Source organism: Trachypithecus francoisi, unplaced genomic scaffold (assembly GCF_009764315.1).
Source record: "Trachypithecus francoisi isolate TF-2019V2 unplaced genomic scaffold, Tfra_2.0 Lachesis_group14, whole genome shotgun sequence".
Classification (NCBI taxonomy): domain Eukaryota; kingdom Metazoa; phylum Chordata; class Mammalia; order Primates; family Cercopithecidae; genus Trachypithecus; species Trachypithecus francoisi.
The window spans coordinates 56,803,932-56,830,392 of record NW_022681459.1 but is presented as its reverse complement, the minus strand read 5'-3'; the positions used below and the strand labels follow the sequence as shown (position 1 = coordinate 56,830,392).

Genomic DNA, 26,461 nt, shown 5'->3' with positions numbered 1-26,461 from the left:
AGGGAGAGCTGGCTGTGAGGAGGTGCGGCAGCTTCCCTGTTAAAATCAGCCAGCATTACCTGTTAAAATCCGATGCAGCGGCAAAGTGACGTAGGTTAAGTGTGCATAGAGAAGGAAGTTTCCATCTGCTCTGTTCAGCTTCAGCCAGGACCCAACCAGGGACCGTCCCGTGCCCGACAGGGACCGAGACCGCAGGTTGGTTGCATTGTGCAGATCGGCTGGAGGAGAGAAGGCCAGGTCAGTGCCCACAGCACGGGCTGCGGGGGGAAGAGCAGGACGCCAGCTCCCAGGCCAGGCTAAGGCCACGCTCTGCTGAGGCCGGGACGCTCCTTACCAACACCCCCACACCAGCACCCACGCACTCCAGAGCTGCCGCCGCCTCGCCCGTGACACCCCTCCCCCTTCCTCCAGCCCACACCCACACCTCCACCTCCAGGAAGACTTCTTTGGCCACCCCCTCATCTCTCCCTTCTCTCTGTCTCGAGCTCAGTCTCCTCCAAGGGGTCTGGCACACAGAGTGTGTAATTCTCTGCTTCCACGGGCCCTATCCCTGGAACTAGGCATTGCCACCTGCAGAGCATGGGAGGGGCAAGCCTGGGCCAACCTGCACTGTTACCCAGTCCTGCGGTCCCGGCTGGGGGAACCTGCCCCAGAGAGGTAGACTAGGGCAGTGATCAATACTTCTCCCTGACTCGGGAACGGGCCCAGGTGGGGAAGGGGCTGGCCCAAGTTCACACAAGAGCAGGTCGAGGCCAGTGCTGGAGTCCCTGACCCAGGCCTTGCACAGGCGGGGCCCCTGCCTCTTGGTTCCAGTAGTCAGGACAAAGACTGCCACCTCTTCTGACCAATGCTGCAGCCCCAGCTCCCTGCTGGGGGAGGTGCTCAGTGGGAGTTATCAGCGAATCCTTCACTTCCTTATTTATTTATTTTTTTTTGAGATAATCTCACTCTTGTTGCCCAGCCTGGCGTGCAGTGGCGCAATCTCGGCTCACTGCAACCTCTGCCTCCCGGGTTCAAGCAATTCTCCTGCCTCAGCCTCCAGAGTAGCTGGGATTACAGGCCCCTGCCACCACACGGGGCTAATTTTTTGTGTGTTTTAGTAGAGACGGGATTTCACCATGCTGGCCAGGCTGGTCTTGAACTCCTGACCTCAGGTGATCCACCCACCTTGGCCTTGCTAAATGCTGGGATTACAGGTGTGAGCCACTGCACCTGGCCAATCCTTCACTTCCATACACTCAACAGACACACAGTGCAGAGCCAGGCGCCCACTGGGTCCTGAGGATGACGGTGAGGAAGGCACGTGGTCCATGCCAGCAGAGCGTGGCAGAACCTCCCAACCTGTCTGTGATGGCCACCCCTGTCCCCAGGAGCCATTTTCCACAGGGTCTGCTGAGTGGCGTTTTAAATATGCTAATCTGATTGTGTCACTCCCTTGCTTAAACCCCCCACCACCACCCCGTGGCCTCCCTGGGGGCTCTGGGAATGACTCCTGTATTCTGGACGGTCACTGAGCGAGGACAGGGAGCAGGTGCAGGTGCTCAGGAGAGAGTGCAGACTGTGCCTGGGCAGGACTGAGGGGCACAGGAACACCCAGATACAGACACCCAGAGTCCGGGGGACAGGGGCACAGGGGCACAGGGAGGCTGGGGGAAGGCTGCACGAGGTGGCGACTCTGTCACCAAAGAGCACACGGTCCTGGGAGGCTGCACAGAGCTAGCAGGGCCGGGCCTCCCCTGAGGGTGAGCTGACCCAAGGGAGGGCAGCCCTCCTCTCTCCCTCCACAACCCGTGTGTGCGGAGCCATCAGATCACCATCAGCCTTCTCAAGCAGGCCGAAAGGCCTTAGACAGGTGGGGAATCCCCTGAAACTGACATACTGCTGCACACCTGGGCTCCAAGCACTCTGCCAAGGAGATGCCTGGGCCCACCAGGACGGGACCCGCGGAGGCAGCCATTTCTGTCCGTCCCCAGCTCTACCCTCAGCTCCTGGAGGGGTGGCTGGCACCTGGCACCCACTCGCTACGTGTTGCTGAATGAACAAATGAATGAATGAATAAATGGTCTGGATCAAGAGGAGACTGAAGGGCGCAGGGGCCCCAGGGCACGGAGTGGGGGTCACCTCCACCGCTGTCCTCCCGGAAGAACTCCTCGCTGTCGTTGGCGGAGTGCGACTTCTTCATCTCGGCGATCCGGTTCCGGGGCACCTTCCTCTTGAGGGATGGCGAGAAGAAGGCGGGCCTGTTGTTCCGCTCTGGGGTGGGGGGCGTGCTGAAGGAGGTCACCTGGGAACAAGGAGCCAAAGTCACCAGAGCAGAATAGCCCACACCCAAGGGTCCCCATGCCTCTCCTCTCCCCCCTCAACCCCGACACAGCTCCCAGGGAAGAGGCCGCCCGGCCAAGAGGATCCAGCCCCAACTGGCCCGTGCTAGGTGGGGCCTAGAGACTGGAAGATGCGTTCCAGCCCAGGGGCCAGCAGGCCACCTGGCCACCAGTGCTGCCCGAGGAGCGACCAGGCTGCTGCCGCCCATGGCGGAAAGACCCCTCTTCTGGGCCTCAGACACTGGCCGGGGGGTGTTCAAGCACAAATTAACAACAGTTGCTGATGCTGAGTGAGCACTGGCCCCACACAGACCCACCGAGCCTCCCAGCTCCGTGAGACAGGGGCTAGCGTCAGCCCATCTGACGGATGGGGAAACTAAGGCAGGGACTGAGACCTTGGCTTGCCTGTGGTCACCAAGCAGGACAGCAGCAGCCCTGTCTTCTGTCCCCAAGGGCCACGCTCCTTATCCTACTTCTCAGGGCTGAAGTGGCCCCATCCCTCTCGTTCCCAGCACCCCTCACAGGAGACACTGTGCTAAGTGGCTCTAGGCCTCTGTCTCCTCCCCACTTCTAATCACGTTTGGTTCTGGTCACCAAACATTCACACCCACTCAGGGCCAGGCAGCCACAGCACTAAGGACAGATAGGCACATCGCAGGTCCCTGCCCTCAAGGAGCTCACAGTCTGCTGGGGTGACAGACTCAAAGTGACAACCATAGACAGCATGCTGGCTGTGGAGACAGACAGAGAAAGAGAAGCACAGGATACATGAAGCACAGAGGCAAAAAGGATCCACAGCCTGGGAAATCAGGGAAGGCTTCCTGGAGGAGACGCCGCTGGAGCTGGGTCTTGAAGGACGAGTAGGAGTTCGCCAGGTGAAGAAGGGGGGGAAGGGCGTTCCAGCCAGAGGGAACTTGGCCCATCTCCTCCCTCCTCCCCATGCCAACAAGAATCTGAGGAGTAGGATGAGCTGGGACCGAGACTTCGGGAGCCCCGTCAGCCTCCTCGTCAAGGCTCCGACATCCACCAAAGTCCTGGCAGCTGCTGGGCTCCAGACGGTGTTCCCACAAGCCGGGGAAGGTTTTCAAAAGATAAAAGAAACAAACAGCACCAACCACAATACACAGAGTCGGCATGTGTCACGCACTGGCTCCAGATGACCCCGCGGGACAGGGAGACAGGTAATAGCAGGCGCACAGGTGGCAGTCCCCAGGGGTCAGCCCTGCTGCTGACCCTGTGTGACCCTAGCACGTCCCTCCCCCTGAATCCCACAGCTGCCCAGTTGCTAAGGCACCAGGGACTTTCACACCCCTCACAACCACTCCCACTGGACACATGGGAAAACCAAGGCGCAGGCAGGTCTAGTGACCGACGGTCACTCAGCCCTCATGCTGTGGCTGGAGACGGCACCTGGGTTTGTCCAGCCCAGAGCTCGGGCCACATCTTCATAAGGACTTTCACACACACATTTTGTCAGAGTCCCAGGGGATAATTAAGGACCAGGAAGAACCAGGCCCTTTATCTCAGAAACAAACTCAGAAATATAAACCACCTCGTTCCAAAGACAAGAGAGGCCCCTGCCTACAATTGTCACTCATCTTTGCAAAAAATAGCACTTGCTGTCTTTGGATTGTAAAACACATTCATTACAGAAGATAATCCCCCCACCCCAACAAAAAAAAGGTATACATAAGAGAAAGAAAACCAACGTCTGACCACCTGGAGATAAGTATGGTTAAGATCTTTCTCGAATTAAAAGTATAACAAACACACACTCCCTCATCTCAGGCATGTCTGCAGTAAAGCATCGTTTACATTCCCATGCGTCTGCTTTCCAAGTAGGTCAACAGCAACTACAGCGGCTGCCACCTGGGAATCCTCCTGAGGGCCAAGCCCCAGACTCCTCAGAGCCTCCCAAATACTGAAGGGGCAGGTATCCTCGTGCCCTGTTTCTAGATGAGAAAACTGAGGCTTGGAGAGGAAGAGACACCCAAGGTCATGAGAGCAGCAGAGCAGGATTCTGGCTGTGGGTGGCATCTCTCCTGGACAACGGCTGGGCAAGACTGCCCCTGGACCTGTGCCAAGGGCACGCCCCTGCCCAGCACACCTGTCCTCTTCCAAGACCTACGGCTCTGGGCAGCCCCTCTGCAAGAACCAGGCAGAGCAAAGCAGCCAGTGGGCTGGAGGCCTTCTCCTGTCTGCGGCCCCCTACAGCCTTCTGGGAGCAAAGCTGCTGCTGACCTCAGCCTCCCGCCCTGGGGAAAGAGGGTGGCCTCGAGACAGAGCAAGGTCCCAAGCCCAGTGCTAGCCCAAGAGAGCTTGTGACCTGGGGCAAGCTGGCAAGTCTGGTTTCCAGGTGTGCGAGGCAGGAATGCCTCTCCTGCAGCAGTGCTTCGTACAAACCACGGGGCAGAGCTGGGTGGTGTAGGCCTCTGCATGCTCTGGCTGGCCCTCAGTTACCATCATTCCCATCTGACTCACCAGGGAAGGCTGGCCATGTGCCCACGCTCACCCAGGTCCACCCAGGCAGGCGCCAGGGCCGGGCCTGGGTCCCCAGCCAGTCTCTTCTGCCCACTGGCCCTGTGGACTCAGCCTGGCTTTGCAGCATCTCAGGGAGGCAGAAAGAGCTCTGGCCCAGCACCAGCCTGCGGTGTGACCTTAGCCAGGCACAGCCCTCCAGGTCTGCAAGGCAGGAACGCCTCCCCCGCAGCAGCGCCTCCTACAAACCGCTGAGCAAAGAGAAGGGCTGGGTGGTCCAGCCTCTGCACGCTCGGCACCTCGGCCTGCACACTGCTGGGTGGAGATGGCGACACCTATGTCCCCGGGAGGCCGTGAGCACGGGGGAAGACAGTGGAAAGTGAACCCGAGGGACGGGAGCCCCAGCCCCCAGCCATGCAGCCCTTACCCGCTCGTGCATGGGCGAAGCTGGGCTGGAGTCCTCTTCAGTCCCACAGGGGGACGTGTCACCTGTGGACACTCGGCTGACCGCCATCTCGGCGTGGCCCTTGCCCTGGGGGCCCTTCATGCGCACAAACTCCATGTTGTTGTACTTGTAGAAGCCAAACGACATCTTCTGTGCCATGCGGGCAGCCACGCTCACCTGGGGCCGGCGGGGCAGCCTGAGTCAGGGAGGTGCCGATGGTTTCCTGGGGCCCCTCCCCGGGACATGAACAGCCAGGGTGACCATCCCTCAAGGAGCGGGGGCTGCCCGGGAGGGAGGGTCTGAGCCGGCAGGCGGGGCAGCTGGAATGGAACCACATCCCTGCCTGGTGTCCCTCCTGGCGCCCCTCCCACCGCCCCATGAACCACACGCCAGGCTGAGGACAGGGCGCCAGGCTGAGGACAGGGCACCAGGCTGGCAGCGAGGCTGGCTGTAGATGGTGCCTGCTGGGGGACAGCAGCCTGCCCACATCTGCTTGCTTAGTTGGGGGCGACTCGGAGCGCTTCCAGGGCCAGTCGCAGGAAGCGAGGGACACTATCAGCCATCACTTCCCAGGGAACTAGAGACTGAGGAGGAAGTCCCCGCTCACATCTCAGATGAAGGCAAGTGGCCCGTGTGGGCGGAGGCCGACCATGAAGAATGATGTGAAGAGGGCTACGGAGCGCCTAGAAGGAGCCCCGAGAGGCGGTGGGTGCCTCTGGTGGCCGCTACCACGCAGAAGCAGGCTGGGAGGCCTCGTGGTGTGGACCAAGATGGGCTGTGGAGCCGCCGACCCCGGGCCCGGGCGCGCCTGTGAGGCCGCCCCGCACTCACCCGATTGTCATACACCTTCTTGAGCGCCTCATAGCGGATGGAGCCCTGAAAGATGACCCCCTGGAACGTGTTAGTTTTGTCACTGGCCACCAGCTCCACACAGACCATCTCTCCTTCTCCCACAGTCATGTCGCTGAACACCTGGGGCAGGGCACAAAGAGACAGGGACATGACCATCGGCTCCCACCGCCCACACCACAGCCTGGCCCAACTGGCAGGGAGGGCTGCTCAGAAAACCCCATTTTGCAGGGGACAGCTGGCTCTCTGTTACACACTCCTGTGGCCCCATGCCCTCTCCAAGGCCCATGGGACAGGAACAGCCTCACATTGGGGCAGGGGCTGAGCAGCAGGGGAGGACAGGGACCCTTAGGGAGACTCTGGGACTGGCGGAAGACGCACGCTGTCATGACGGTTCACCAGGACCGTCGGCCACTGTCTGGGCCCCTCCACACCGCCTGGGGTGCCCAGCCCTGTCCACCACACCTTTGAGGCCCCTGTATAGCCAAAGGCTCAGTGGTGGTGGCAGGGTGACTGCCCACCTGGGGTGACAACACCGACTAAGGTGCCACCGGCCCTATCCTGCCACCTTAACGAGTCATTGCTCCCAGGGCCTGGCGCACAGACTGAGCTCCGAGGACACAAAGACTTAGATGCAAATCTCAGCTCTGCCACGCAGGAGCTGCGTGTGCCTGGGGAGGGGACATGACCTCCCTGAGCCTGGGATCTTCCTGCAGACGCGCATGCCTTCCTTCTCAGGGCCTCGCATGCGCACAAGGACCCTGACCAGGGCCTCAACAGAGGAGAGACACCAGTGGGCAGAGCAGGGAGTGAGCCGTGACCGGCTCCCTCCCCACCCTCCCAGCGCCCTGCGTTTCTCAGTGAGTCTCATTCTGCCCAGGCCTGTTTCCCAAACCTTAAAACAAAGGCTTGGCCCAGATAACTCCGGAAACCCCATCCCTCTTTGACATCCTAGGATTCCAAGTCAGTGCAGGTGGGGCGGTGCTTCTTTATAGTTTACTGGCATTAATAATGGCTCCTCCTGCCAGGGCAGCGCTTCTTGCGAGAGTTTATGAGGCATCCTCCCACTCAGGAGCCTCTTGGTCTTCAGCCCTGACAGTTAAGTAGGACAGATGATCATGACACTGCTTTTACAGAGGAGGAAGCGGAGGCTGCGCCAGGGGAACTCACCTGCCCACAGGCAGACACCGGGAAGAGAGCGAGCCAGCTCTGCCTCAGCTGGACTCTTCCCAGCTCCAAGCCACCCATGCCTTTCTGCAAGGCTAAGGCCGGGGGGAGAAGCGCCTGACGCCCATCTCCCGAGGCGGGAAGCTAAGGAGAGGGGCCCTGCGTGGCGCTCACCTCCTCGAAGCTGTCAATCATGAAGAAGATGTTGGGGTAGCTGATCTTGGACTCTTCCCCTTTGCTGTCCATGGGGTGTTTACTCGGGGACGCGAACACTTGCTGGAAGAAAGCAGATGTGGAGGACAAGTGAGGCCCCGCCCCGCACACAGGCCCAGAGTCAGTCCAAGCCAGTATAGGGAGGCCGCCCGGCCCAGAGCCGGTCCAAAGCCAGAGACCTACCCGGAGACGTGGGGGATAAGCTGGTTCTGTGCTCCTCAAATGGGATACAGGATCCCAGGAGCTCAGCGGATTTCTGGAGTCAGACCCCGCACCTCGGGGGCAAAGAAGGAAGTGGGAGGACTTGTCTCTCTCAAATGCTGGGCAGCCAGAGGTCTGCCACGCCCGGGCTGAACTGGCAGTTGGGAGGCGGGGGCTCCCGCACCAGGGCTCACCTGAGATTTCTTCTTATGGATGTGAATGTCCCCGCCGTCGGCACGTGTGCACACCGCACAGGTCACCATGTAGTCCAGCTGGAAGAGAGCACGGTTCAGCGTGCAGGGAGGGGTCAGCCATCCCTCGGGGCCAATTCGCAGCCCCACCCATCCACCCCATACCTTCTGCAGGATGAGATTCAGGCAGACGCTCTCCTCCCAATCGATGTCAGGGTCTCCCAGGCCTGGCAGCTTCTTGGAGTCCCGCCGGTACACCTCCACCTCCACCTCGGGCTCAGTCGCCTGCGAGGCCCAGAGCAGAAGTGAGCGTCCAGGACCCACTGTGGTCCAGGCACTCTTCTTCGCCCTGACTACTATGCTGGGCAGGTATTACGACAGACAAGGACTCCACTTCTTTTTTGTCGTTATTTTTTGTGACAGGGTCTCACACTGTTGCCCAGGCTAGAGGTGCAATCACAGCTCACTGTAGCCTCAACCTCCTGGGCTCATGATCCTCTCACCTCAGCTTCGCAAGCAGCGGGGACCACAGCCACATGCTACCACACCCAGCTAATTTTCAAAATTTTTTGTAGACATGGGGTTTCGCCATGTTGTCCAGGCTGGTCTCAAACCCCAGGGCTCAGGTAAGCCTCCTGCCTCGACCTCCCAAAGTGCTGGGATTACAGGTGTGAGCCACTGTGCCCGGCCAGAACTCCAATTCTTGTTCCCCACTTCTCTAGTGATGGGAGATGGGACATGGGAGCTATCCATTCTCCTCGCTGAGCCTCAGTTTCTTCATCTGTACAATGGACTAAGGGCATCTTCCCCTCAAAGTTGTCACAATGATTTGAAGAGCTAATATTTGCTAAGTGGCACCAATGATAATAGTGACCCCTATTGAGCTCTTAGTGGATGGCGGGATCTGGGCTACACATTGAATTATTAATCCTTTCACAGCAACCCTGCAAGGCAGGTATTAGCCCAATTTTAACAGATCAGAGTCAAGTTTACTGAAGATCAAATAATAAATACAAATCAGACAGAAAGCACAGCATGTCTACACCTCTTCTAGGAGACTGGTTTCAATTTCTTTTTTTTTTTTTTTCTTTGAGACCGAATCTCGCTCTGTCACCCAGGCTAGAGTGCAGCACGATCTTGGCTCACCGCCTCCTGGATTCAAGTGATTCTCCTGCCTCAGCCTCCTGAGTAGCTGGGACTACAGGCACGCACCACCACACCTAATTTTTGTATTTTTAGCAGAGACAGGGTTTCACCATGTTGGTCAGGCTGGTCTCGAACTCCTGACCTCAGGTGATCTGCCCGCCTCGGCCTCCCAAAGTGCTGGGATTACAAGCAAGAGCCACTGCGCCCGGCCTCAATTACTTTTTTCTTTTTTTTGAGACGGAGTCTTGCTTTGTGGTCCAGGCTAGAGTGCAGTGGCACAATCTCGGCACACTGCAAGCTCCACCTCCCGGTTTCATGCCATTCTCCTGCCTCAGCCTCCCGAGTAGCTGGGACTACAGGCACCAGCTACCACACCCGGCTAAATTTTTTTTTTTGTATTTTTAGTAGAGATGGGGTTTCACCGTGTTAACTAGGATGGTCTCAATCTCCTGACCTTGTGATCTACCCGCCTCAGCCTCCCAAAGTGCTGGGATTACAGGTGTGAGCCACTACACCCGGCCTCTTTTATTTTTTTGAGATGGAGTCTCGCTCTGTCACCCAGGCTGGAGTACAGTGGCACGATCTCAGCTCACTGCAACCTCTACCTCCTGGGTTCGCGTGATTCTCCTGCCTCAGCCTACCAAGTAGCTGAGATTACAGGCATCTGCCACCACACCTGGCTAATTTTTTTGTTTTTTGTTTTTGTATTTTTGTAGAGATGGGGTTTCACTGTGGTGGCCAGGCTGATCTCGAACTCCTGACCTCAAGTGATCTACCCACCTCGGCCTCCCAAAGTGCAGGGATTACAGGCGTAAGCCACCATGCCCGGCCTGGCTTTCAATTTTGATGCAGCTGTGCTGACTGGGGGGCCTCTGGTCCTGGGCGCTCTCACAGACTGGGTCTCCGAGGGGCTGGGCATTGCTGGGCTCCCTTGCGGGTGCACAGGCCTGCGCCCCCCAGGGGCAGAGCTGGGATCTATGGAAAGAGATGCAGGAGGCCAACCTTGCCTAGGAGTGAGAAAGAGACGTCCCCGGGTTGGGGGGCTCCCACTTCCACCGCCTGTGTGGTTCTGCAGTCACCCCGAGCCCCGGAGCTGAGAGTCCTAGGGCTCACAAGACTCTGCTGCTCCTCCTGCTCTCACTTCACTGATCCGTTCATTTGATTTTGCTCAGCAAAGCACTATGGACTCAGTGAATGAAAGGCTTGTGAGCACGATTGTGGGCACAGCTGTTCAGGGCAGCCCACAGCACAGGCAGGCAAAAGAGCAGGTTCCCCATCAGAAAGGTGCCCGTGTGCACACCAAAGCCAGGCCCAAGAGAACACTGGGAGCTGCCTGGTACCCACTGACAGGAGGGCGGCCAGGCCACCACGGTACAGTCCACAGGCATTACACTGCAGTGAGACCAGACAGATTACAACCACCTGTGTCAACAGGCCTGACTCACAAACATGACACAGAAAGAAAGAAGCCCGAAACAAAATATACTGCCCAGTTCCAATGTATGAGCTGTGAGAACAGGCAGAACCCACCAACTCCGCACACATGAGCTATGAGAAGACACAGAACCTGCCTGACTCCGCACACATGAGCTGTGAGAACAGGCAGAACCCACCAACTCCGCACATATGAGCTGTGAGAAGAGAGAACCCACCGGCTCCACACGCAGAAGCTGTGAGAACAAGCAGAACCCGCCCAAATCTGCACACGAGCTGTGAGGACAGACAGAACCCGCTGACTCCACACACACGAGCTGTGAGGACAGACAGAACCCGCTGACTCCACACACGAGCTGTGAGGACAGACAGAACCCGCCTGACTCCACACACACGGGCTGTGAGAACACAGAACCCACTGACTCCACAGGAGGGTGAGCCCTGGGGTGGGGTGAAGGGGCCTTGGTGTTCTGGTCACACTCTGTATCTGGGGCTGGTGAAACCAGGTGTTTAGTCTAAAAAATCAAGCTGTGTACACATCTTTTTTTTTCCGTATAGATGTTATATTGAAAACAATCTACCAAAAAGGAAAAGGTGAGTCTGGGGTCAGGGCTTCGCTGCTAGCAAGCTGTGTGACCCCGCGGAGCCTCCTCCCTGTCTCTGAGCTTTGGTTTTCTGAGTGGGTGTGAAGATGATCTGCACCTTAGGGTCCTGAGGTGTCCCGGGACCATGACAAAGGGCTCGGGCCACCAGCGCAGAGCCAGCAGCACACAGTTAGGTCTCTCTCCTGCCAAAGGCACAATGGGCTGCCCAGGAACATGGAGCGTTTTGTTCAGGGCTGGAGCAAACAGAGGGCAGGAAATCCAGGACATCCCTCCCTAGGAAAGGCTGGACTGGGGATGTCCCTCGTGCCCTGGAGCACTGCGGGGTTCCCGGCATTCTGTCCCCCTGATACTGCAGCTCCTGCCAACCCACCCTCCCCTGCTAGGTGCAGGAGGCCCAGTTGGTTGCTATGGCGACCGGGTACCAGCAGGACGGGCACGGGGAGGGGGCGGGAAGCAGCCAGGCTGCCGCAGAGGACTTGCAGTGCGCAGGCGCCTCTGTGGGGCCCCCACCTCCACCCAGGGCTCAGGGCTTTTGCCAGGAGGGTCTCCCCGTCTCCCCATCAGCGTCTCCAGCCCGCCCCCTGCAGGCCACCCTCAGCACTGCAGCCTGGCAAGCTGGGAAAAACGCCAAGTTGGGGCAGCCCTAGGACTCCACCCCCCACCAGGCTCTGCAATCTCCATCGGCCACTCTGGCAGGTCCCATGTGGCACCCGTCACACACCCTCCCACTCTGCACTCGCTGGTCCCTCCATGGGGCGTATCCTCAGCCCACGGCTGCCCGCTCTGTCTTACAACCCGCCTGCCAGATGTCACCTTCTGCACTCTCCCGACCGCCCCGCTCCTCTTCCCACCATCACAGCACTGATGGCTCCGTACCACTGGCTATACTCTCTGCCTGTCCCAACAGACTGAGGCCAGATATGAGTCATTTCTGTGCTCCCAGCACTGAGTGTGGGGAGGCATCTGCACACGGTTCACAGTGGGTGTTACAATGGAACATTCTAGCATGTGAATAGCTGGACTGCCACCTGCTCCCGTGGGACTCAGGCTTCCCTGACCTCGACACCCCCAAATTTTCAGCAGAGCTTGCATGTGGCCCCATCCCCTCTGCTCCAAATTCCTCAGGCCTGGATCCAGGGCTGTGCTTTCTCAGTGGAGGGCTCTCACCTTTAACTTCTCCTCCACCCAAGATGGACCCCTCACATCTGATGTTCCTTTCTCCTCCCCCTACCCCGGCCTATCCGGGGTGCACACGACCCATCCTCCCACCTCCCTGTCTGCCCTCTTGACCAGAGTCGTGACCTCTCTGAAATCAAAATTCAGACTACAGCTGAGTATCTCAAATGTGCCAAGTCCTCATTAGAGCCCCTGCTTGCAACAGACGCTGCCTCGGGGAAAAGACCAACATTTGGGGTGGGGGAAAGGTTCTCTGCAACCTGAACTCCAGCAGAAGCTGAGAGGCCGGAGTGGACGGAGACAGGGGCAGGGTTCACAGCCCTGGGACGACAGAGAGCCTGAGCCTCTGAGTTCCAGCTCCCATGGGTGAGAGGAGTGCCTCCCCGCCGAGCTGTGCTGAGGTTAGAGGAGTCTGTGCCCGCCATGAGGATCACGGGCAGTGAGGATCCCAAGGCACCAGCCACCTCCCTGCCAAGGTCACTCATGTGGTCACGCCAGCCCCAAACATCCCAGCCTCCCAGGTGTCCACAATGGGAGGGCCCTCACCTTTCAGGGCACCTGCCCTGATTCCCCTTTACCCCAGAGCGGAGATGACCTGGCAATGTCATATGGTAAACCAAGGGGAAGCAAGACTGGCCTTGAAAGCTGGTCTCTCCACTGCACACCCAGACAGGGCGGGCGTGGCAGCAGGTTCTGAGGGGCCCTGAGCCAGCTCCAGAAGGTTCTTACTCAGGGATCCCATCACCAGTCAGGCCTCCTCTTCATCCCTCCCAGAAAGCATCCCCTGCCTGCCTGAGTGGCTCCAGTCCCTGCCCACCTGCCACTGAAACTGCTGTGCTAAGGCCGCCACCCCTCCCTGGTACCAAATCCAGTGGGCCCTTCAGACACTGCGCCCCATTGGTTGCCCCCACTTCTCCAGACCTTCCTTCCTGGGCTGCCCTCCCCTCTCCTGGCTCTTCCCCCACCTCTCTGGCCAGTTGCTCATGGTCTCTTGCTGGTCCCTCCAAAGTGGGGCTAGCTCAGGGCTCAGGGCCAGCATGCAGGCACCCAGGACCGCCCACTTGCAGAAAATCCATCCCACATGTGTTCAGGCTCAGAAAATGGGCCCAAGGCAAGGCCAGGCTCCAAGTAATCCCTGCATTAGCCTCTGCCCGCAAACCATGGCCCCAGAGTCACAGAGCCAGGCAGGCTGCAAGTTCCAGACCTGGCTCCACGGCCCTCTCATTTGTTTTTAAAGGAAAACAAAAGCATTTCCATGTCTGGCATATGCGGTTGCTTAAACATTTTACAAACTGCAAAAGCCTGTGAAAAACAGAGAAGGAAGCATGCAAAATGTATTTTATTAGCTCCTCCCACACTTAGATTTAGTGGATGAAATATGTTAGGCGAATCACTTTGTCTCCGAGCCCTCCGTTTCCTCGTCTGTAAAAGGGATAAGAACGCCCACCCTGTCGAGCTGTTGGGACTTCACAATGAGGCTGAGAAGAGGAAGAGAGCTCAGCACTGTGTCCAGATGATGGCGAGGGCTCAATAAGTGGAAGGCACCGTCATCACCACCACTGAACCACGTCACCCTGCCATGGCCGAGGGAGGGCTCTGGGCTCTGGAGTCCGACCTCTGCTCTACCATCTACTGACTAATTGTAAGAGGCCAGCCGAGTCAGCTGTCTCTGAACCTGTTTCCTCAAAGCTGCGATGGTGACAGCAATCACTGCCCTCAGGGTCACAGTGAGGATGACTGACAATGTGTACAGACACCCAGCACATCCAGATTTGCACATGAGACTGTCTACACAGTTCCTAGAATACAGTAGGTGCTCAATAAGTATCACTCACCCTCTTTGATATGCATGAGCACTGAGGAAAGCCCACATGCACGCTGAGAGCAGACACCACAGGGATGTTTGGGGCACGGACGCAGGGGCAGGGGCCAGGGGTCACTGACCTTCCTCCCGTCTGCACCGCTTTCGCTGCCAGAGTACGCCAGCTTCCGGCGCACATAGAAAAGCATGTCGTCCTGCCGGGGAGCCCATTTCTCCATGAAGTAGGTGGAGAACATCCAAGTCCAGAAGACAATGCGGTCATCCTTGAAGCACCCTGCAGAGGGAGGCCAGACAGCAGTGAGGAAGGACGGCCACCCTGGCCCTTGCAGCATGGCCTTGGCCAAGCCGTGCCCATACCCCCACATTTCTGGCCAGAAATTTGCCAGGGCTCTGAGATGCGATGCCCCTCCCTCACCACTCCCGACTCCCACCCATGGAGCATCCGGAGAGGCTGGAGGACACCTCCCGGGAGGCCCAGTTCCTCCACCCAGCAGTAGCCTGAGAGCCCATGCTCCCAGCCCCACAGCTGAGCCCGACTCCAGCCTGGGGATGAATCAGCAGCTTCGGTGGAAAAGGAAAATCCCGAGGAGCCAGCAACGCCACTGGCTGGCTGCTGTCTGGGCTGGAAGCTGGGAAGACTTGGCTGGGGGGGCCTTTGGAGAGGCAGGGCTCTCACCAACATCTCTCACCCCCACCCACTCCCCGATGGCTGCGGCAATCCCAACGGGAACCCGACTTAAAGGGACAGCCGCCCTCCAAGGCTGCAGGCGGGAACCGCGGGGAGACAGCACCCGCCCCACCCCTGCCCCGCGTCTGCACTGCTGGCCTTGAAAGATCGCCAGCTTCGTGCTCATCTGATCCTCACGGGGACGTCTCCTTGTATTACAAATGGTATTTCTTTATGATATATATTTGTAATATTTTCTTGCAAAAGAGAAAAGGCCCACTGGCTTTGGTAGGGAAGATCTGGGTTTCCGTTCCAGCGCGGCTGCTGGTGCTGGGACAATGGGCGGGGGCTCTGAGCCACAGGTTCCTCGGGGCACCTGCAGACACACCAAGACCACAGGCACACAGTAGGATCAACACAGGTGGGTTTGTCCCCTCTCTAGACGGATTCAGCACTTCGAAATATGCTGCCAAGCTCCCTCTTATCAACTCAGTAGATTAAACCAGGGCTGCTTTTGTTGTGTGTCTTCCTCACTGACCGGTGCGATCTAGTGCTGGTGCTAGATCGCACTAGTACCAGCTGGAAGGAACTAATCCTGACACTTGGAGATGGGGAACCTGAGGGCCAGTGGTGCTGGGACCCTCTCTCGCCCTCACAGGCAGACCAGTGGGCCGACCAGGACTCGGCCATCAGCCGAGTCAAATGCAGAACACCCCAGCCTTGGCTGACGTCAGCCACACCACTAACCAAAGAACCAGGACTCAAAGCAGCCCCGGCCCCCGGCCCTCAGCCCAACAGTGTGTTACCCACCCATTCCCATGCCCTGCCTGGCTCCTGGGCTCTAGGGCAGTGAGAAGGAGGAAAAGAGAAGGAGGCTTCATTGGTGAGGGTCTGGGTCATCAAGCCTTGTCAGCCTCCAGGGGTGAGGGTCAGGAGAGCCCACAGCACTGGCAAGACCTCCCAGGCTCACAGGACCTGGGGGAACCACACATGCATGCCGTCTGCAGAGTCGCTTCGAAATTCCTGCTGCGTTTTTGCAACAGGCAATGCCCAAGTCACCCTACTACAGACCCTTGCAAAATTAAGCAAAGCGCTATGATTATTCCTGGATAAAATTCAATTCTTTGTTACCTCCTCTTAACATTGTTTCACTTTTGCTTCCCTCTTAGAGCCCAACAGAATACGAGAATAAATTTAGTCTTTAAAAACCAGCCCTTGGCTAGGTGTGGTGGCTCACGCCTGTCATTCCAGTACTTTGGGAGGCTGGCGGGGGGAGGGGGGCGGATCACCTGAGGTCAGGAGTTCAAGACCAGCCTGGCCAACATGGTGAAACCCTGTCTTTACTAAAAATACAAAAATCAGCCGGGCATGATGGCGGGTGCCTGTAATCCCAGCTACTCAAGAGGCTGAGGTGGGAGGATCACTTGAACCCGGGAGGCAAGAGGTTACAGTGAACCAAGATCGCGCCGTTGCACTCCAGCTTGGGTGACAGAGCAAGACTCCATCTCAGAAAAAATAAACAAACAAACCAATAAATAAGCCAGGTGTGGTGATGGACACCTATAGTCCCAGCTACTCTAGAGGCTGAGCCAGGAGAATTGCTTGAACCTGGGAGGCAGAGGTTGCAGTGAACCGAGTTTGCACCATTGCACTCCAGCCTAGGCAACAAAGCGAGACTCTGTCTCAAAAAACAAACAAACAAACAACAACAACAACAAAAACAAAAAATCAAACCAAAAAAAAAAACAGCCCTTAGGAAAACTGCCAGATTCTCACAGAGTTAAACATATACTTACAAAACCAGTCACTAGCCACTCCTAGGTACCCACCCAAGAGAAACAAAGCACATGTCCACAGAGACTGGGACACAAATGTTCACGGCATCTTTGTTCATAACGGCCCCAAACTGGAAACCATGAGGATGCACACAGGTCACAATAAAAACAAACTAGTGATCCACACCACACCGTGGATAAACCTCAAACTTGTCCTGCAGAGCAAAAGAAATCAGGCGCAAAAAGCTATTTACTGTATGATCCCATTCTCATGATGTTTCAGAAAAGGCAGAATTGGAGTGACTTAAAGCAGATGGGTGGCTGCCCTGAAAGGTTCTATGTCTTGATTGTGGCGTTGGTTTCACAGGTGTGTATGGCCATCAACACTCATCAAACTTGGCCAGGTGAGGTAGCTCACACCTGTAATTCCAGCACTTTGAGAGGCCAAGGCAGAAGGATTGCTTTAGGCCAGGAGTTCAAGGTCAGCCTGGGCAAAGTAGTGAGACCCTGTCTCTACAAAAAAATAAAAATTAGCTGGGCATGATGGCAGGTGGCTCTGGTCCCAGCTACTACAGAGGCTGAGGTGGGAGGATCACTTGAGCCCAGGAGTTTGAGGCTGCAGTAAGCTATGATCAAACCACTGCACTTCTGCCTGAGGGACAGAATGAGACTCTGTCTCTAAAAGCGTATTAAAAAATAAAATGTAGGCCAAGCACAGTGGCTCACACCTGTGATCTCAGCACTTTGGGAGGCCGTGGCGGGCGGATCACTTGAGGTCAGGAGTTCAAGACCAGCCTGAGCAACATGGTGAACCCCCATCTCTACTAAAAATACAAAACTTAGGCAGGTGTGGTGGTGCTCACCTGTAGTCCCAGATACTCAGGAGGCTGAGGCACGAGAATCACTTGAACCCGGGAGGTGGAGGCTGCAGTGAGTCGAGATGGCGCCACTGCACTCCAGCCTGGGTGACAGAGCGAGACCCTGTCTCAAAAAATTAATTAATTTAAAAAACGTAAAAACTTATCAAACTGTTCAATCTACATAGATGCAGTTTATTTTACATAAATTATACGCCAATAAAATTGTTAAGTTGTAGCTGATGCTGGCAAGGGTGCACTGAACTGGAACTCTCCGATATGCTAGAGAACAAAACGTGAAAAGCTAATGAGCACTTTCTCATTCCTATGCATCTACCTTATGGCGGAGTGCACAAAGGCCTTTTGCACAAAAACGCTTCATGGTGTTACTTATGAGAGAAAGTAACAGCAGTAACCACGATGAAGACGACGAAAGGAAAGGACACAACATTCTGCAATTTCTGACATATTTCCCCGAGGTAAAGCAAGCCGTATGTATTCAACCAAATCGTCACCCATCTTTTTCAAGGATGGCTATAAAGATGACATGCGGATGCACGGGAATGTGTGTAATACGATGTTTAGTGGAAAAGCAGAACCCCAAGTTGTAGACACACTGATGACAACTCCATAAATCACATGGAAACACTAGAGGTCAATAGACCGGAACGGTAGGAGTGGATGAGTTGAACAGAGTGATGTTTTCCTTTTTTTTTGTTTTGACTTAATATTTTCAGTCATAAGATTATATTACTTTTTCCCATGAATGTACAACTTTTAATATCATAGGACTCATTAAGAAAGGGAGCGGGGAGAGTGGAGAGAGAAGAGATTCCCTCTCTTCAGAGGGAGGAAGGGAGGTAAACACAGTCACACTCTACATCCAAGAGCCAGGAAAGGTCGGGACTGGAGGGATCTGATTCCCGGAGGCACCGTACAATGTTAGGAGTTGCAGTCAAACACATGTGAGCTCAGGTCCTGATGCTACTCCCTCCCTACCCAGGTGGCCAATTCATTCAACCAACCTCTCTGACCCTCAGTGATTCCACCTGTCAGATGGGTCTCTGACCTGCCACCTGCCCAGAATCCAAGGTAAGGACTTGGCTGGAAGTGAAAGCGCTCTGCTGGCTGCACAGCTCTGCTGGCTGCACAGCTCCAGCTGCTGCAACGTGGGCTGCTGGAGACCCTCTGCTCTGCTGCCCTGCATGCCAGAAACACTGACACCCAGCACAGCAGTGTGACCTGCCTGGATGACGTCAGTGGATCCCAAACCTTCCAGTGTCCTTTGGCCATGCAGTGCAGTAACTGGCTGTGAATAAGCACACAAGGTACAGCTGGCCTGTGAAGTCACTGCTGACTCTTTCTCCCACAAGCAAACCCCTTCTCCCTTCCCCCTTTCCCAGGGCCTGCCGAGCAAGAAATCCCCGGGGTCACGAGCCCTGGGAGCTGCTAGACCAGCACAGAGCCTCCTCATCTCCAGACTTCGGTCTGCCCCTTCTCCCTACTGTCTTGCCAGTCAGGGCTGCAGGCCTTCCCCACCCTCAAGCACAGTGGAGACTTATGGAAGCAGATGTGGTCCCCGAATAGCTGAGCCAGGCTCACTGTGGTAGCACCTCGGACAGCTCTGTACCCGCGGGCCTGCCTTCCCTCCCGGGGTCCTATGGAGCCAGATTGCTGTCCATTCTCCTCATCTGAGGCAGCCGTGAACACTGAATTCGTCAATACCAGCCCACTGGCTACTAGGGGAAATACAAGGTTAGGGTCCTCTCATCACATTTTCAGCAACTGATCAATTCATAACCTTGCTTTATGTATGTTTCTCTTTCAAGACACCTTATTTGAGGCCAGATGCGGTGGCTCATGCCTGTAATCCCAGCACTTTGGAAGGCTAAGGCGGGCAGATTACTTGAGGTCAGGAGGTACAAGACCAGCCTGGCCAAAATCGCAAAACCCCATCTCTACTAAAAATACAAAAATTAGCCAGGCGTGGCGGCGGGCGCCGTAATCCTGGCTATTTGGGAGGCTAAGGCAGGAGAATCGCTTGAACCCGGGAGGCGGAAGTTGCAGTGAGGTAAAATCATGCCACTGCACTCTAGCCCGGGAGACAGAGTGAGACTCCCTTAAAAAAAAAAAAGCAAAGAAAAAGACACCATATTTAATACATAGTACATTCACTAACATTGAACTCATGGCCAGCAACAATCAATGTTGAACGAAGCTTCTCTAACACGTGTATTTTCTCCAAAAAGTACATCACAGCCATCTCGTGCCTGGGATTAGACAGCACCTCAGCCCAGGGCCATTTTAAATCACTGACAAAAAGCACAAAAAATGCAAAAGACATGGCACTAATTAGACACAAAAAGGACACTACTTTACAGTGTGAGGACGGACATACGAAGATGCAGCATCGCCTTGTCTGACCTCAGCTGGAAACGTGTGTCAGGTAAGGAATTTTTCGACACTCCATGAATGTCAAGTCATTAACCTGAAAGGACCATGAGTACTGATTCTGGGGTCACAAATAAATTTCAGTGAGTAGATGAATCCGTGAATAATGGCAATGGCCTGGACCGGGAAAACTGATATTTGCTGGGAGTTCTGGCAATCCGGCTGCCTCCCCTGCCTCAAGCGAGTGACCTGCTTCTGTAAGTCGGTCACTTTCTTCCAACTCCAGAACTGGTAGAGCCCTTTCCAGGCGAGTGACTCCAGGGACGAGCAGGGGAGAGGGCGCGTGGGAAGTGAGCATTAAGCCTGGGCCGTCCACACCCCAGTGCAGTGTCCGCCACCTCTGAGTTGCCACTAGTTCTCCTCCTAGTTCTGCGTGACACTGGATGGATGACATGCCAGCACCAACGGCTCAACAGTGCTGGTTTCGGGAGCGAGGAATGTGATGACAGCTCACATGTGCCCTGCACCCTACAGTTTGTTTACTTATTTATTCATTCATTTATTTTTGAGACGGAGTCTCACTCTTGTCGCTCAGGCTGGAGTGCAATGGCATGATCTCAGCTCACTGCAACCCCGGCCTCCCAGGTTCAGGTGATTCTCCCACCTCCGCCTCCTGAGTAGGTGGGTTACAGGCAGGCGCCATCACACCCAGCTAATTTATTTTATTTTTTTTGTTTCTTTTAGTAGAGAGAGGGTTTCACCATGTTGGCCAGGCTGGTCTCAAACTCCTGACCTCAGGTGATCCACCTGCCTCAGCCTCCCAAAGTGCTGGGATTACAGGCGTGAGCCACCACGCTCAGCCCACCCTACAGTTTATAAAACCCTTCCACCCATTGTCTTTTCGGATCCTCAGGGCAACTTTATGAGGCGGGGACAACCTCAGCTTAGTTTCAAACCTCAGTTTTCATTTTCAGCCAAAACTTGAGACTCGAGTGGCTAGATTAGGCGTATTCAGGAGCTGAGACTCAAACCCAGCCCCTGCAACAGAGCCCATATCCTTCTCCCGAATAAGCCCACATCCTTATCCTTACCCTGGCCCTGCACGAGGATTCTCCCAGCTGTGTTACAAATGCAGAAACTGAGGGAACCCAGGGGTCACCTGGTGAACAGCTAGGAAAGCAACTCAGGCTTTCCAACCTCCCCCCTCCCCCAACTTCTAAGTCTCCAGCGGGGTGGGCTCACAGGGGCCACTCTGAGCCCTGAAGCACCCTCAGAGCTTCCTGGGACAGCCTAAGAAGGCCTGCAAGAACTTCCGACAAGAGCTTCATGCACAGGGGCTGTGGGATCCATTTCCCAGCCGAGTGCCAATGGAACATGATTTAATTATTTCCCACGGAGATGGTTCTTCAGAGGCACACTGAAAAGGAAGGGCAACTGTTATCTTTTGAGGCCTTTCACATGAATCCAATCACCATACGGGATGGGGGAAGAATCTGTCAGATTGGAGTTCAAGAGCAGACTTGATTCCCGTTCCTGATGCACTGCCCAAGTGGGTAAGTGACTGAACCTCTCCGACCCTCAGTTTCCTCATCAGTAAAATCAGAACAGCTGCCTCCTACGGTTACCATGGAGACCAAATGAGATCCTACACAGCGCTCGGCAGTGCAACCCGCACTTAGAAACGATGAATGACAACTGCCACTCTGGTTACTATGATAACTTGGAATATTTCCCACCAACCAGACCCTGAGAGTAATCATGAATTCGACTTCAGGAGGTACTCCTTGAAACCCACCCCAATCCTTTCCTAGAAAAGGATTAAACCATTAAACCACACAAGTTAAGCAAGTTATGGTAAAGCCCTAATTAAAATAGTTTACAGAGATTAAAAATGATAGTTCTGTATTAAATAAAGAAAAATGTCCAAGAACTACCCCCCAAAAAAGTACATTAGCGCAGCAGGTCAAGAGGTTAATTTTTTTTTTTTTTTTTGAGACGGAATCTATGTTACCCAGGCTGGAGTGCTGTCACTTGATCTTGGCTCACTGCAACCTCCATTTCCCGGGCTCAAGCCATCCTCTTGTTTGTTTCAGCCTCCTTAAGTAGTTGGAACCATAGACATGCACCACCACACTCAGCTACTTTTTGTATTTTTGGTAGAGACAGGTTTCACCATGTTGCCCAGGCTAGTCCCCAGTGCCTGAGCTCAAGTGATCCGTCTGCCTCAGCCTCCCAAAGTGCTGGGATTACGGGCATGAACTACTGCGCCCAGCCCAAGAAGTGATTTTGGTAAAGCAATTCTATCAGATCTTCAGGAAACAGACAGCTGGCTTCAGGGCTACTCACCCAACTTCAGAGCCTAAGAAACATGCCAACTCATTTTTACAAGGAGGCACAGTATTGATTTCAAAGACCACACACATAGAAAATTACAGGCTAATCTCACTTACAGATGTCAAGACAAAAATCTTAAATATAGCATTTAAAAGAATCCAGCAACTTATTAAAAATATATGCCATTAGCCAAGCAGGATTTAATTGAGAATAAAGAATGGTTTAGGCCAAGCTCGGTGGCTCACATCTGTAATCCCAGCACTTTGGGATGCCGAGGCGGGCAGATGACCTGAGGTCAGGAGTTCAAGACCAGCCTGGCAAACACGGTGAAACTCTGTCTCTACTAAAAATACAAAAAAAATTATCCGGGTGTGGTGGCACTTGCCTATAATCCATCCCAGCTACTCAGGATGTTAAGGCATGAGAATTGCTTGAACCCAGGAGGCAAACGTTGCAGTGATCAAGATTAGGCCACTCCAGTCTGGGTGATAGAGTGAGACTCGGTCTCAAAAAAAAAAAAAAAAAGTTCAATATTAGAAAATCTATTAATACATTCATATTTAGAGCTCAAAAGAGAAATAACAGGATTATCTCCATAGATCCTGGAAGAACATTCAATCAAATTCAACACCCATTCTTGATTTATATTTATTATTTTATTTTGGGACAGGGTCTATGTCGCCCAGGCTGGAGCACAGTGCTATGATCATGACACACTGCAGCCTCCGCCCCCAGCCTCAAGCGATCCTCCCACCTTACTTTCCCAAGTAGCTGGGACTACAGGCATGCAATACCCCGCCCAGTTCTGTTTTGCATTCTTTGTAGAGGCAGAGTTTAACCATGTTGCCCAGGCTGGTCTTGAACTCCTGGGCTCAAGCGATCCGCCCACCTAGGCCTTCCTAAGTGCTGGGATTATAGGTGTGAGCCACTGTGCCCAGACCCCCCAGCCCCACCCACTTCTCACAAAACACTGCTTCTACCCTGTGCTACGCGTCACCATCCCGGCCCATATCACCATCACTGCCTGCTCACTGGTCTCTGCATTTCCACCCTGCCCATTGCTAGAACACAAATCAGTTCTCAACACTTCACGGCTCAAATTCCTCCACCAAGCTTATTTCCTGACCTGCCCCCAGACCCTTCACTGACATATCACCTCCTTCTCAGAGAGGCCTTCCCAAACTAACTGATTTAAAGTTGCAAATCCCATCCCCAATATGCCCTATCCCACTTCCAGCTTGATTTTTCTCCACAGCACTTGTCACTATCGAATATATATTTTGCCTATTTGTTCTGTTTACTTTCAGTCTTTCCCTAGTAAAGGAGTCGGCAAATTCCATGAAAGTCCAGAGAGAAAATATCTTTAGCTTTGCAGACCACAGGGTCCTGTCTCAACTACAAAATCAGCCATGGCAATACATAAAGAAACGGATGTGGCTATGTTCCAATAAAAATTTATTTATAAAAACAGGAAACAGTCCAGATTTGGGGTATAGTTTGCCAACACCGGCCCTACCAAAGCCGACGTATGTATTCACACAGATGCCCTACCAGAACTTAAGCGCCACGAAGATACGACTATTTTTTACTTTGATCATTTTGTTCAATGCTATACACTCAGTTTCCAGAATGGCTTCTGGCATATAGGACATAATAAACATTTGCTAATTGAATAAATGAATTAAATGATTAATGACAGCAAGGTGGTATCAGTACATAATTGGACAGATCAATGGAACAGAATAGAAAGCAAAAACACAAAACTCAAACACACAATAACTGAGTCTTTGGGTTTGTTGTAGTTTTTTGAGATGGAGTCTCACTCTTATTGCCCGGGCTGGGGTACAGTGGCATGATCTTGGCTCACAATCTTTGCCTCCCAGGTTCAAGTGATTCTCCTGTCTCAGCCTCCTGAGTAGCTGGGATTACAGGCATGTGCAAACATGCCCAGCTAATTTTTCTATTTTAGTAGAGACGGGGTATCACCATAGTGAGCAGACTGGTCTCGAACTCCTGACCTCAGGTGATCTGCCTGCCTCAGCCTCCCAAAGTGCTGGGATTATAGACATAAGCCACTGCGCCTGGCCAAGAGTTTTTATGAAGACAGCACTTCAAATCAATAGGATGCCGATTCTTTTTCCACAATTAGTCTTGGTACAAGTGGTATGCTGAGGAAAAAGAATAAGGTTGGGTCCCTGCTCAAGCCAAAATAAATTCCAAAAAGATTAAAACTTTTAATGTTAAAAGTAAAACTATAAAAAAGAAAAAACCATGAGAGGATTTTTTATTCCCTCAGAGAGGGAGAAGCCTTTCTAAGGAGAACATAAAAGCTATTAAGGAAAGAATGATCAAACTACATAAACACTTAAAATGTCTTTTTTTTTTTTTTTTTTTTTGAGGCGGAGTCTCGCTCTGTCGCCCAGGCTGGAGTGCAGTGGCACAATCACTGCAACCTTGACCTCCCCAGGCCCAAGTGTTCCTCCCACCTCAGCCTCCTGAGTGGCTGGGACTACTGGCACACGCCACCACACCTGGCTAATTTTTGTATTTTTTGTAGAGATGAGGTCTCACTATGTTGCCCAGGCTGGTCTCAAACTCCTGAGCTCAAGCAATCAGCTCGCCTTGGCCTCCCACAGTGCTGGAATTACAAGCATGAGCCACTGGGCTTGGCCAAAAATTAAAAATTTCGATAGGAAAAAAACCAGCAACCCCCACTATCACCATAAATAAAGGAAAAAACAAACACCACACTGGAAACATAGGCAGAACTTTTTTTCTTTTTTTTTGAGACGCAGTTTCGCTCTTGTTCCCCAGGCTAGAGTGCAATGGCATGATCTCGGCTCACCGCAACCTCCACCTCCCAGGTTCAAGCAATTCTCCTGCCTCAGCCTCCCGAGTAGCTAGAATTACAGGCATGCAGCACCACACCTGGCTAATTTTGCATTTTTAGTAGAGACAGGGTTTCTCCATGTTGAGGCTGGTCTTGAACTCCTGACCTCAGGTGATCCACCCGCCTCAGCCTCCCAAAGAGCTGGGGTTACAGGCATGAGCCACCGGGCCCAGCCGATGGAACTCTTAAACGAGGGCAATTTCCTTAACGAATACTAAATTGTATACAATGCATAAGAAAATAAAACAGCAAGGAAAGCAGAAGCAAATATAAGTGGTTTTAGAACACAAAAACACGCTCAACTTGACACAATTAGAGAGTAAATTAAAGCCTCAAGATTCTATTTTTCACCTACCAGATTTGCAAAGATCAAAATACCTGACAACACTTCAGGTCAAAGAGGATGTGGAGAAACAGGGACTTTATATCCTGCAGTAGGAACGTAAACTGCCAAAAACATCAGACGGTCAAAATCACAAACGCATTTTACCTCTGATCCAGCGATCTCACAAGATGAATTTTTCCCTGTGGTCTCACTACCTACCACCTACGTAAAATTCTGTAAGTATTACAGCACTGTTGGCAAAATACTAGACTTGTCCTATCAATAGGGATAGTAACTAAATTAACTATAAGACATTCACGGAACAGAATACTACACAGCAATTAAAAAAGATTGAAGCAACTTGATCTGTTCCAAAGAGGAAAATTCTCTAGGATAAATGAAGAGAAAAATGGAGAGCAGACCAATATTAGAGGTTTTTCCTATTAAAGCCAATCGTTTAAGATGACTCCGATACTTGCTGGAGCCTGCGGAAGAGAAGGGAGGTGAGGAAGCCAGATTGTCAGGGTCCATCCTGGCTCCAGCGGTTCTGGTCATGTGACAGACAAATCCAAACCTCTTGGTGCCTGTTGCCTGACTTGTAAAATAGCAGTAACAATGGTATCTACCTCCTGGGTTGTTGAGAATTTAAGTTAGTCCATCCACATGAAGGCTTTAAAATTGTGCTGGCACCGAGCCAGGACCTAGGATCAGCACCAGATAAGCACCCAGAGTCAGCACTGAGCCAGCACCCAGGATCAGCCCCACATAAGCACCCAGGGTCAGCAATGAGCCAGCACCCAGGATCAGCACCAGGTGAGCACCCACGGTCAGCACTGAGCCAGCACCCAGGATCAGCACCAGATAAGCACCCAGGGTCAACACTGAGCCAGCACCCAGGATCAGCACGAGGTGAGCACCAAGCGTCAGCACTGAGCCAGCACCCAGGATCAGCACCAGATAAGCACCCAGCATCAGCACCAGATGAGAACCCCGGGTCACCACCGAGCCAGCACCCAGGGTGGGAAAGTATTATTAATTACATCATTACTAGTATCTTCATGGCCTCTGGGGAAACTATAGAGAAGAAAAAAAGACTCAGTATTTTCATTAAGAATCTTCTCATACCTTTGTATTTTGTACCCTGAGCACGTTTACCTATTCAAAAAGTAACCAA

General features: G+C 53.7%; 1 protein-coding gene across 2 annotated transcripts in view; it reads right to left on the bottom strand.

Annotated features, from left to right (window-relative positions):
* KIAA0930 (KIAA0930 ortholog) overlaps window positions 1–26,461 on the bottom strand; it is a 44,498-nt gene that overhangs the window by 903 nt on the left and 17,134 nt on the right. The window contains exons 1-9 of one of the 2 annotated variants that reach the window (XM_033233629.1): window positions 14,480–14,573; window positions 14,171–14,322; window positions 8,031–8,150; window positions 7,869–7,946; window positions 7,435–7,536; window positions 6,076–6,216; window positions 5,227–5,421; window positions 2,122–2,284; window positions 60–218 (exon numbers count right to left, since the gene is read on the bottom strand). In XM_033233629.1, the coding sequence (XP_033089520.1) occupies window positions 60–218; window positions 2,122–2,284; window positions 5,227–5,421; window positions 6,076–6,216; window positions 7,435–7,536; window positions 7,869–7,946; window positions 8,031–8,150; window positions 14,171–14,322; window positions 14,480–14,558 (1,189 nt within the window). In that variant the 5' untranslated portion in view covers window positions 14,559–14,573. Of the gene's footprint in view, window positions 1–59; window positions 219–2,121; window positions 2,285–5,226; window positions 5,422–6,075; window positions 6,217–7,434; window positions 7,537–7,868; window positions 7,947–8,030; window positions 8,151–14,170; window positions 14,323–14,479; window positions 14,574–26,461 lie in introns of those variants that run through there. The other variant, XM_033233628.1, reaches the window with a different exon arrangement.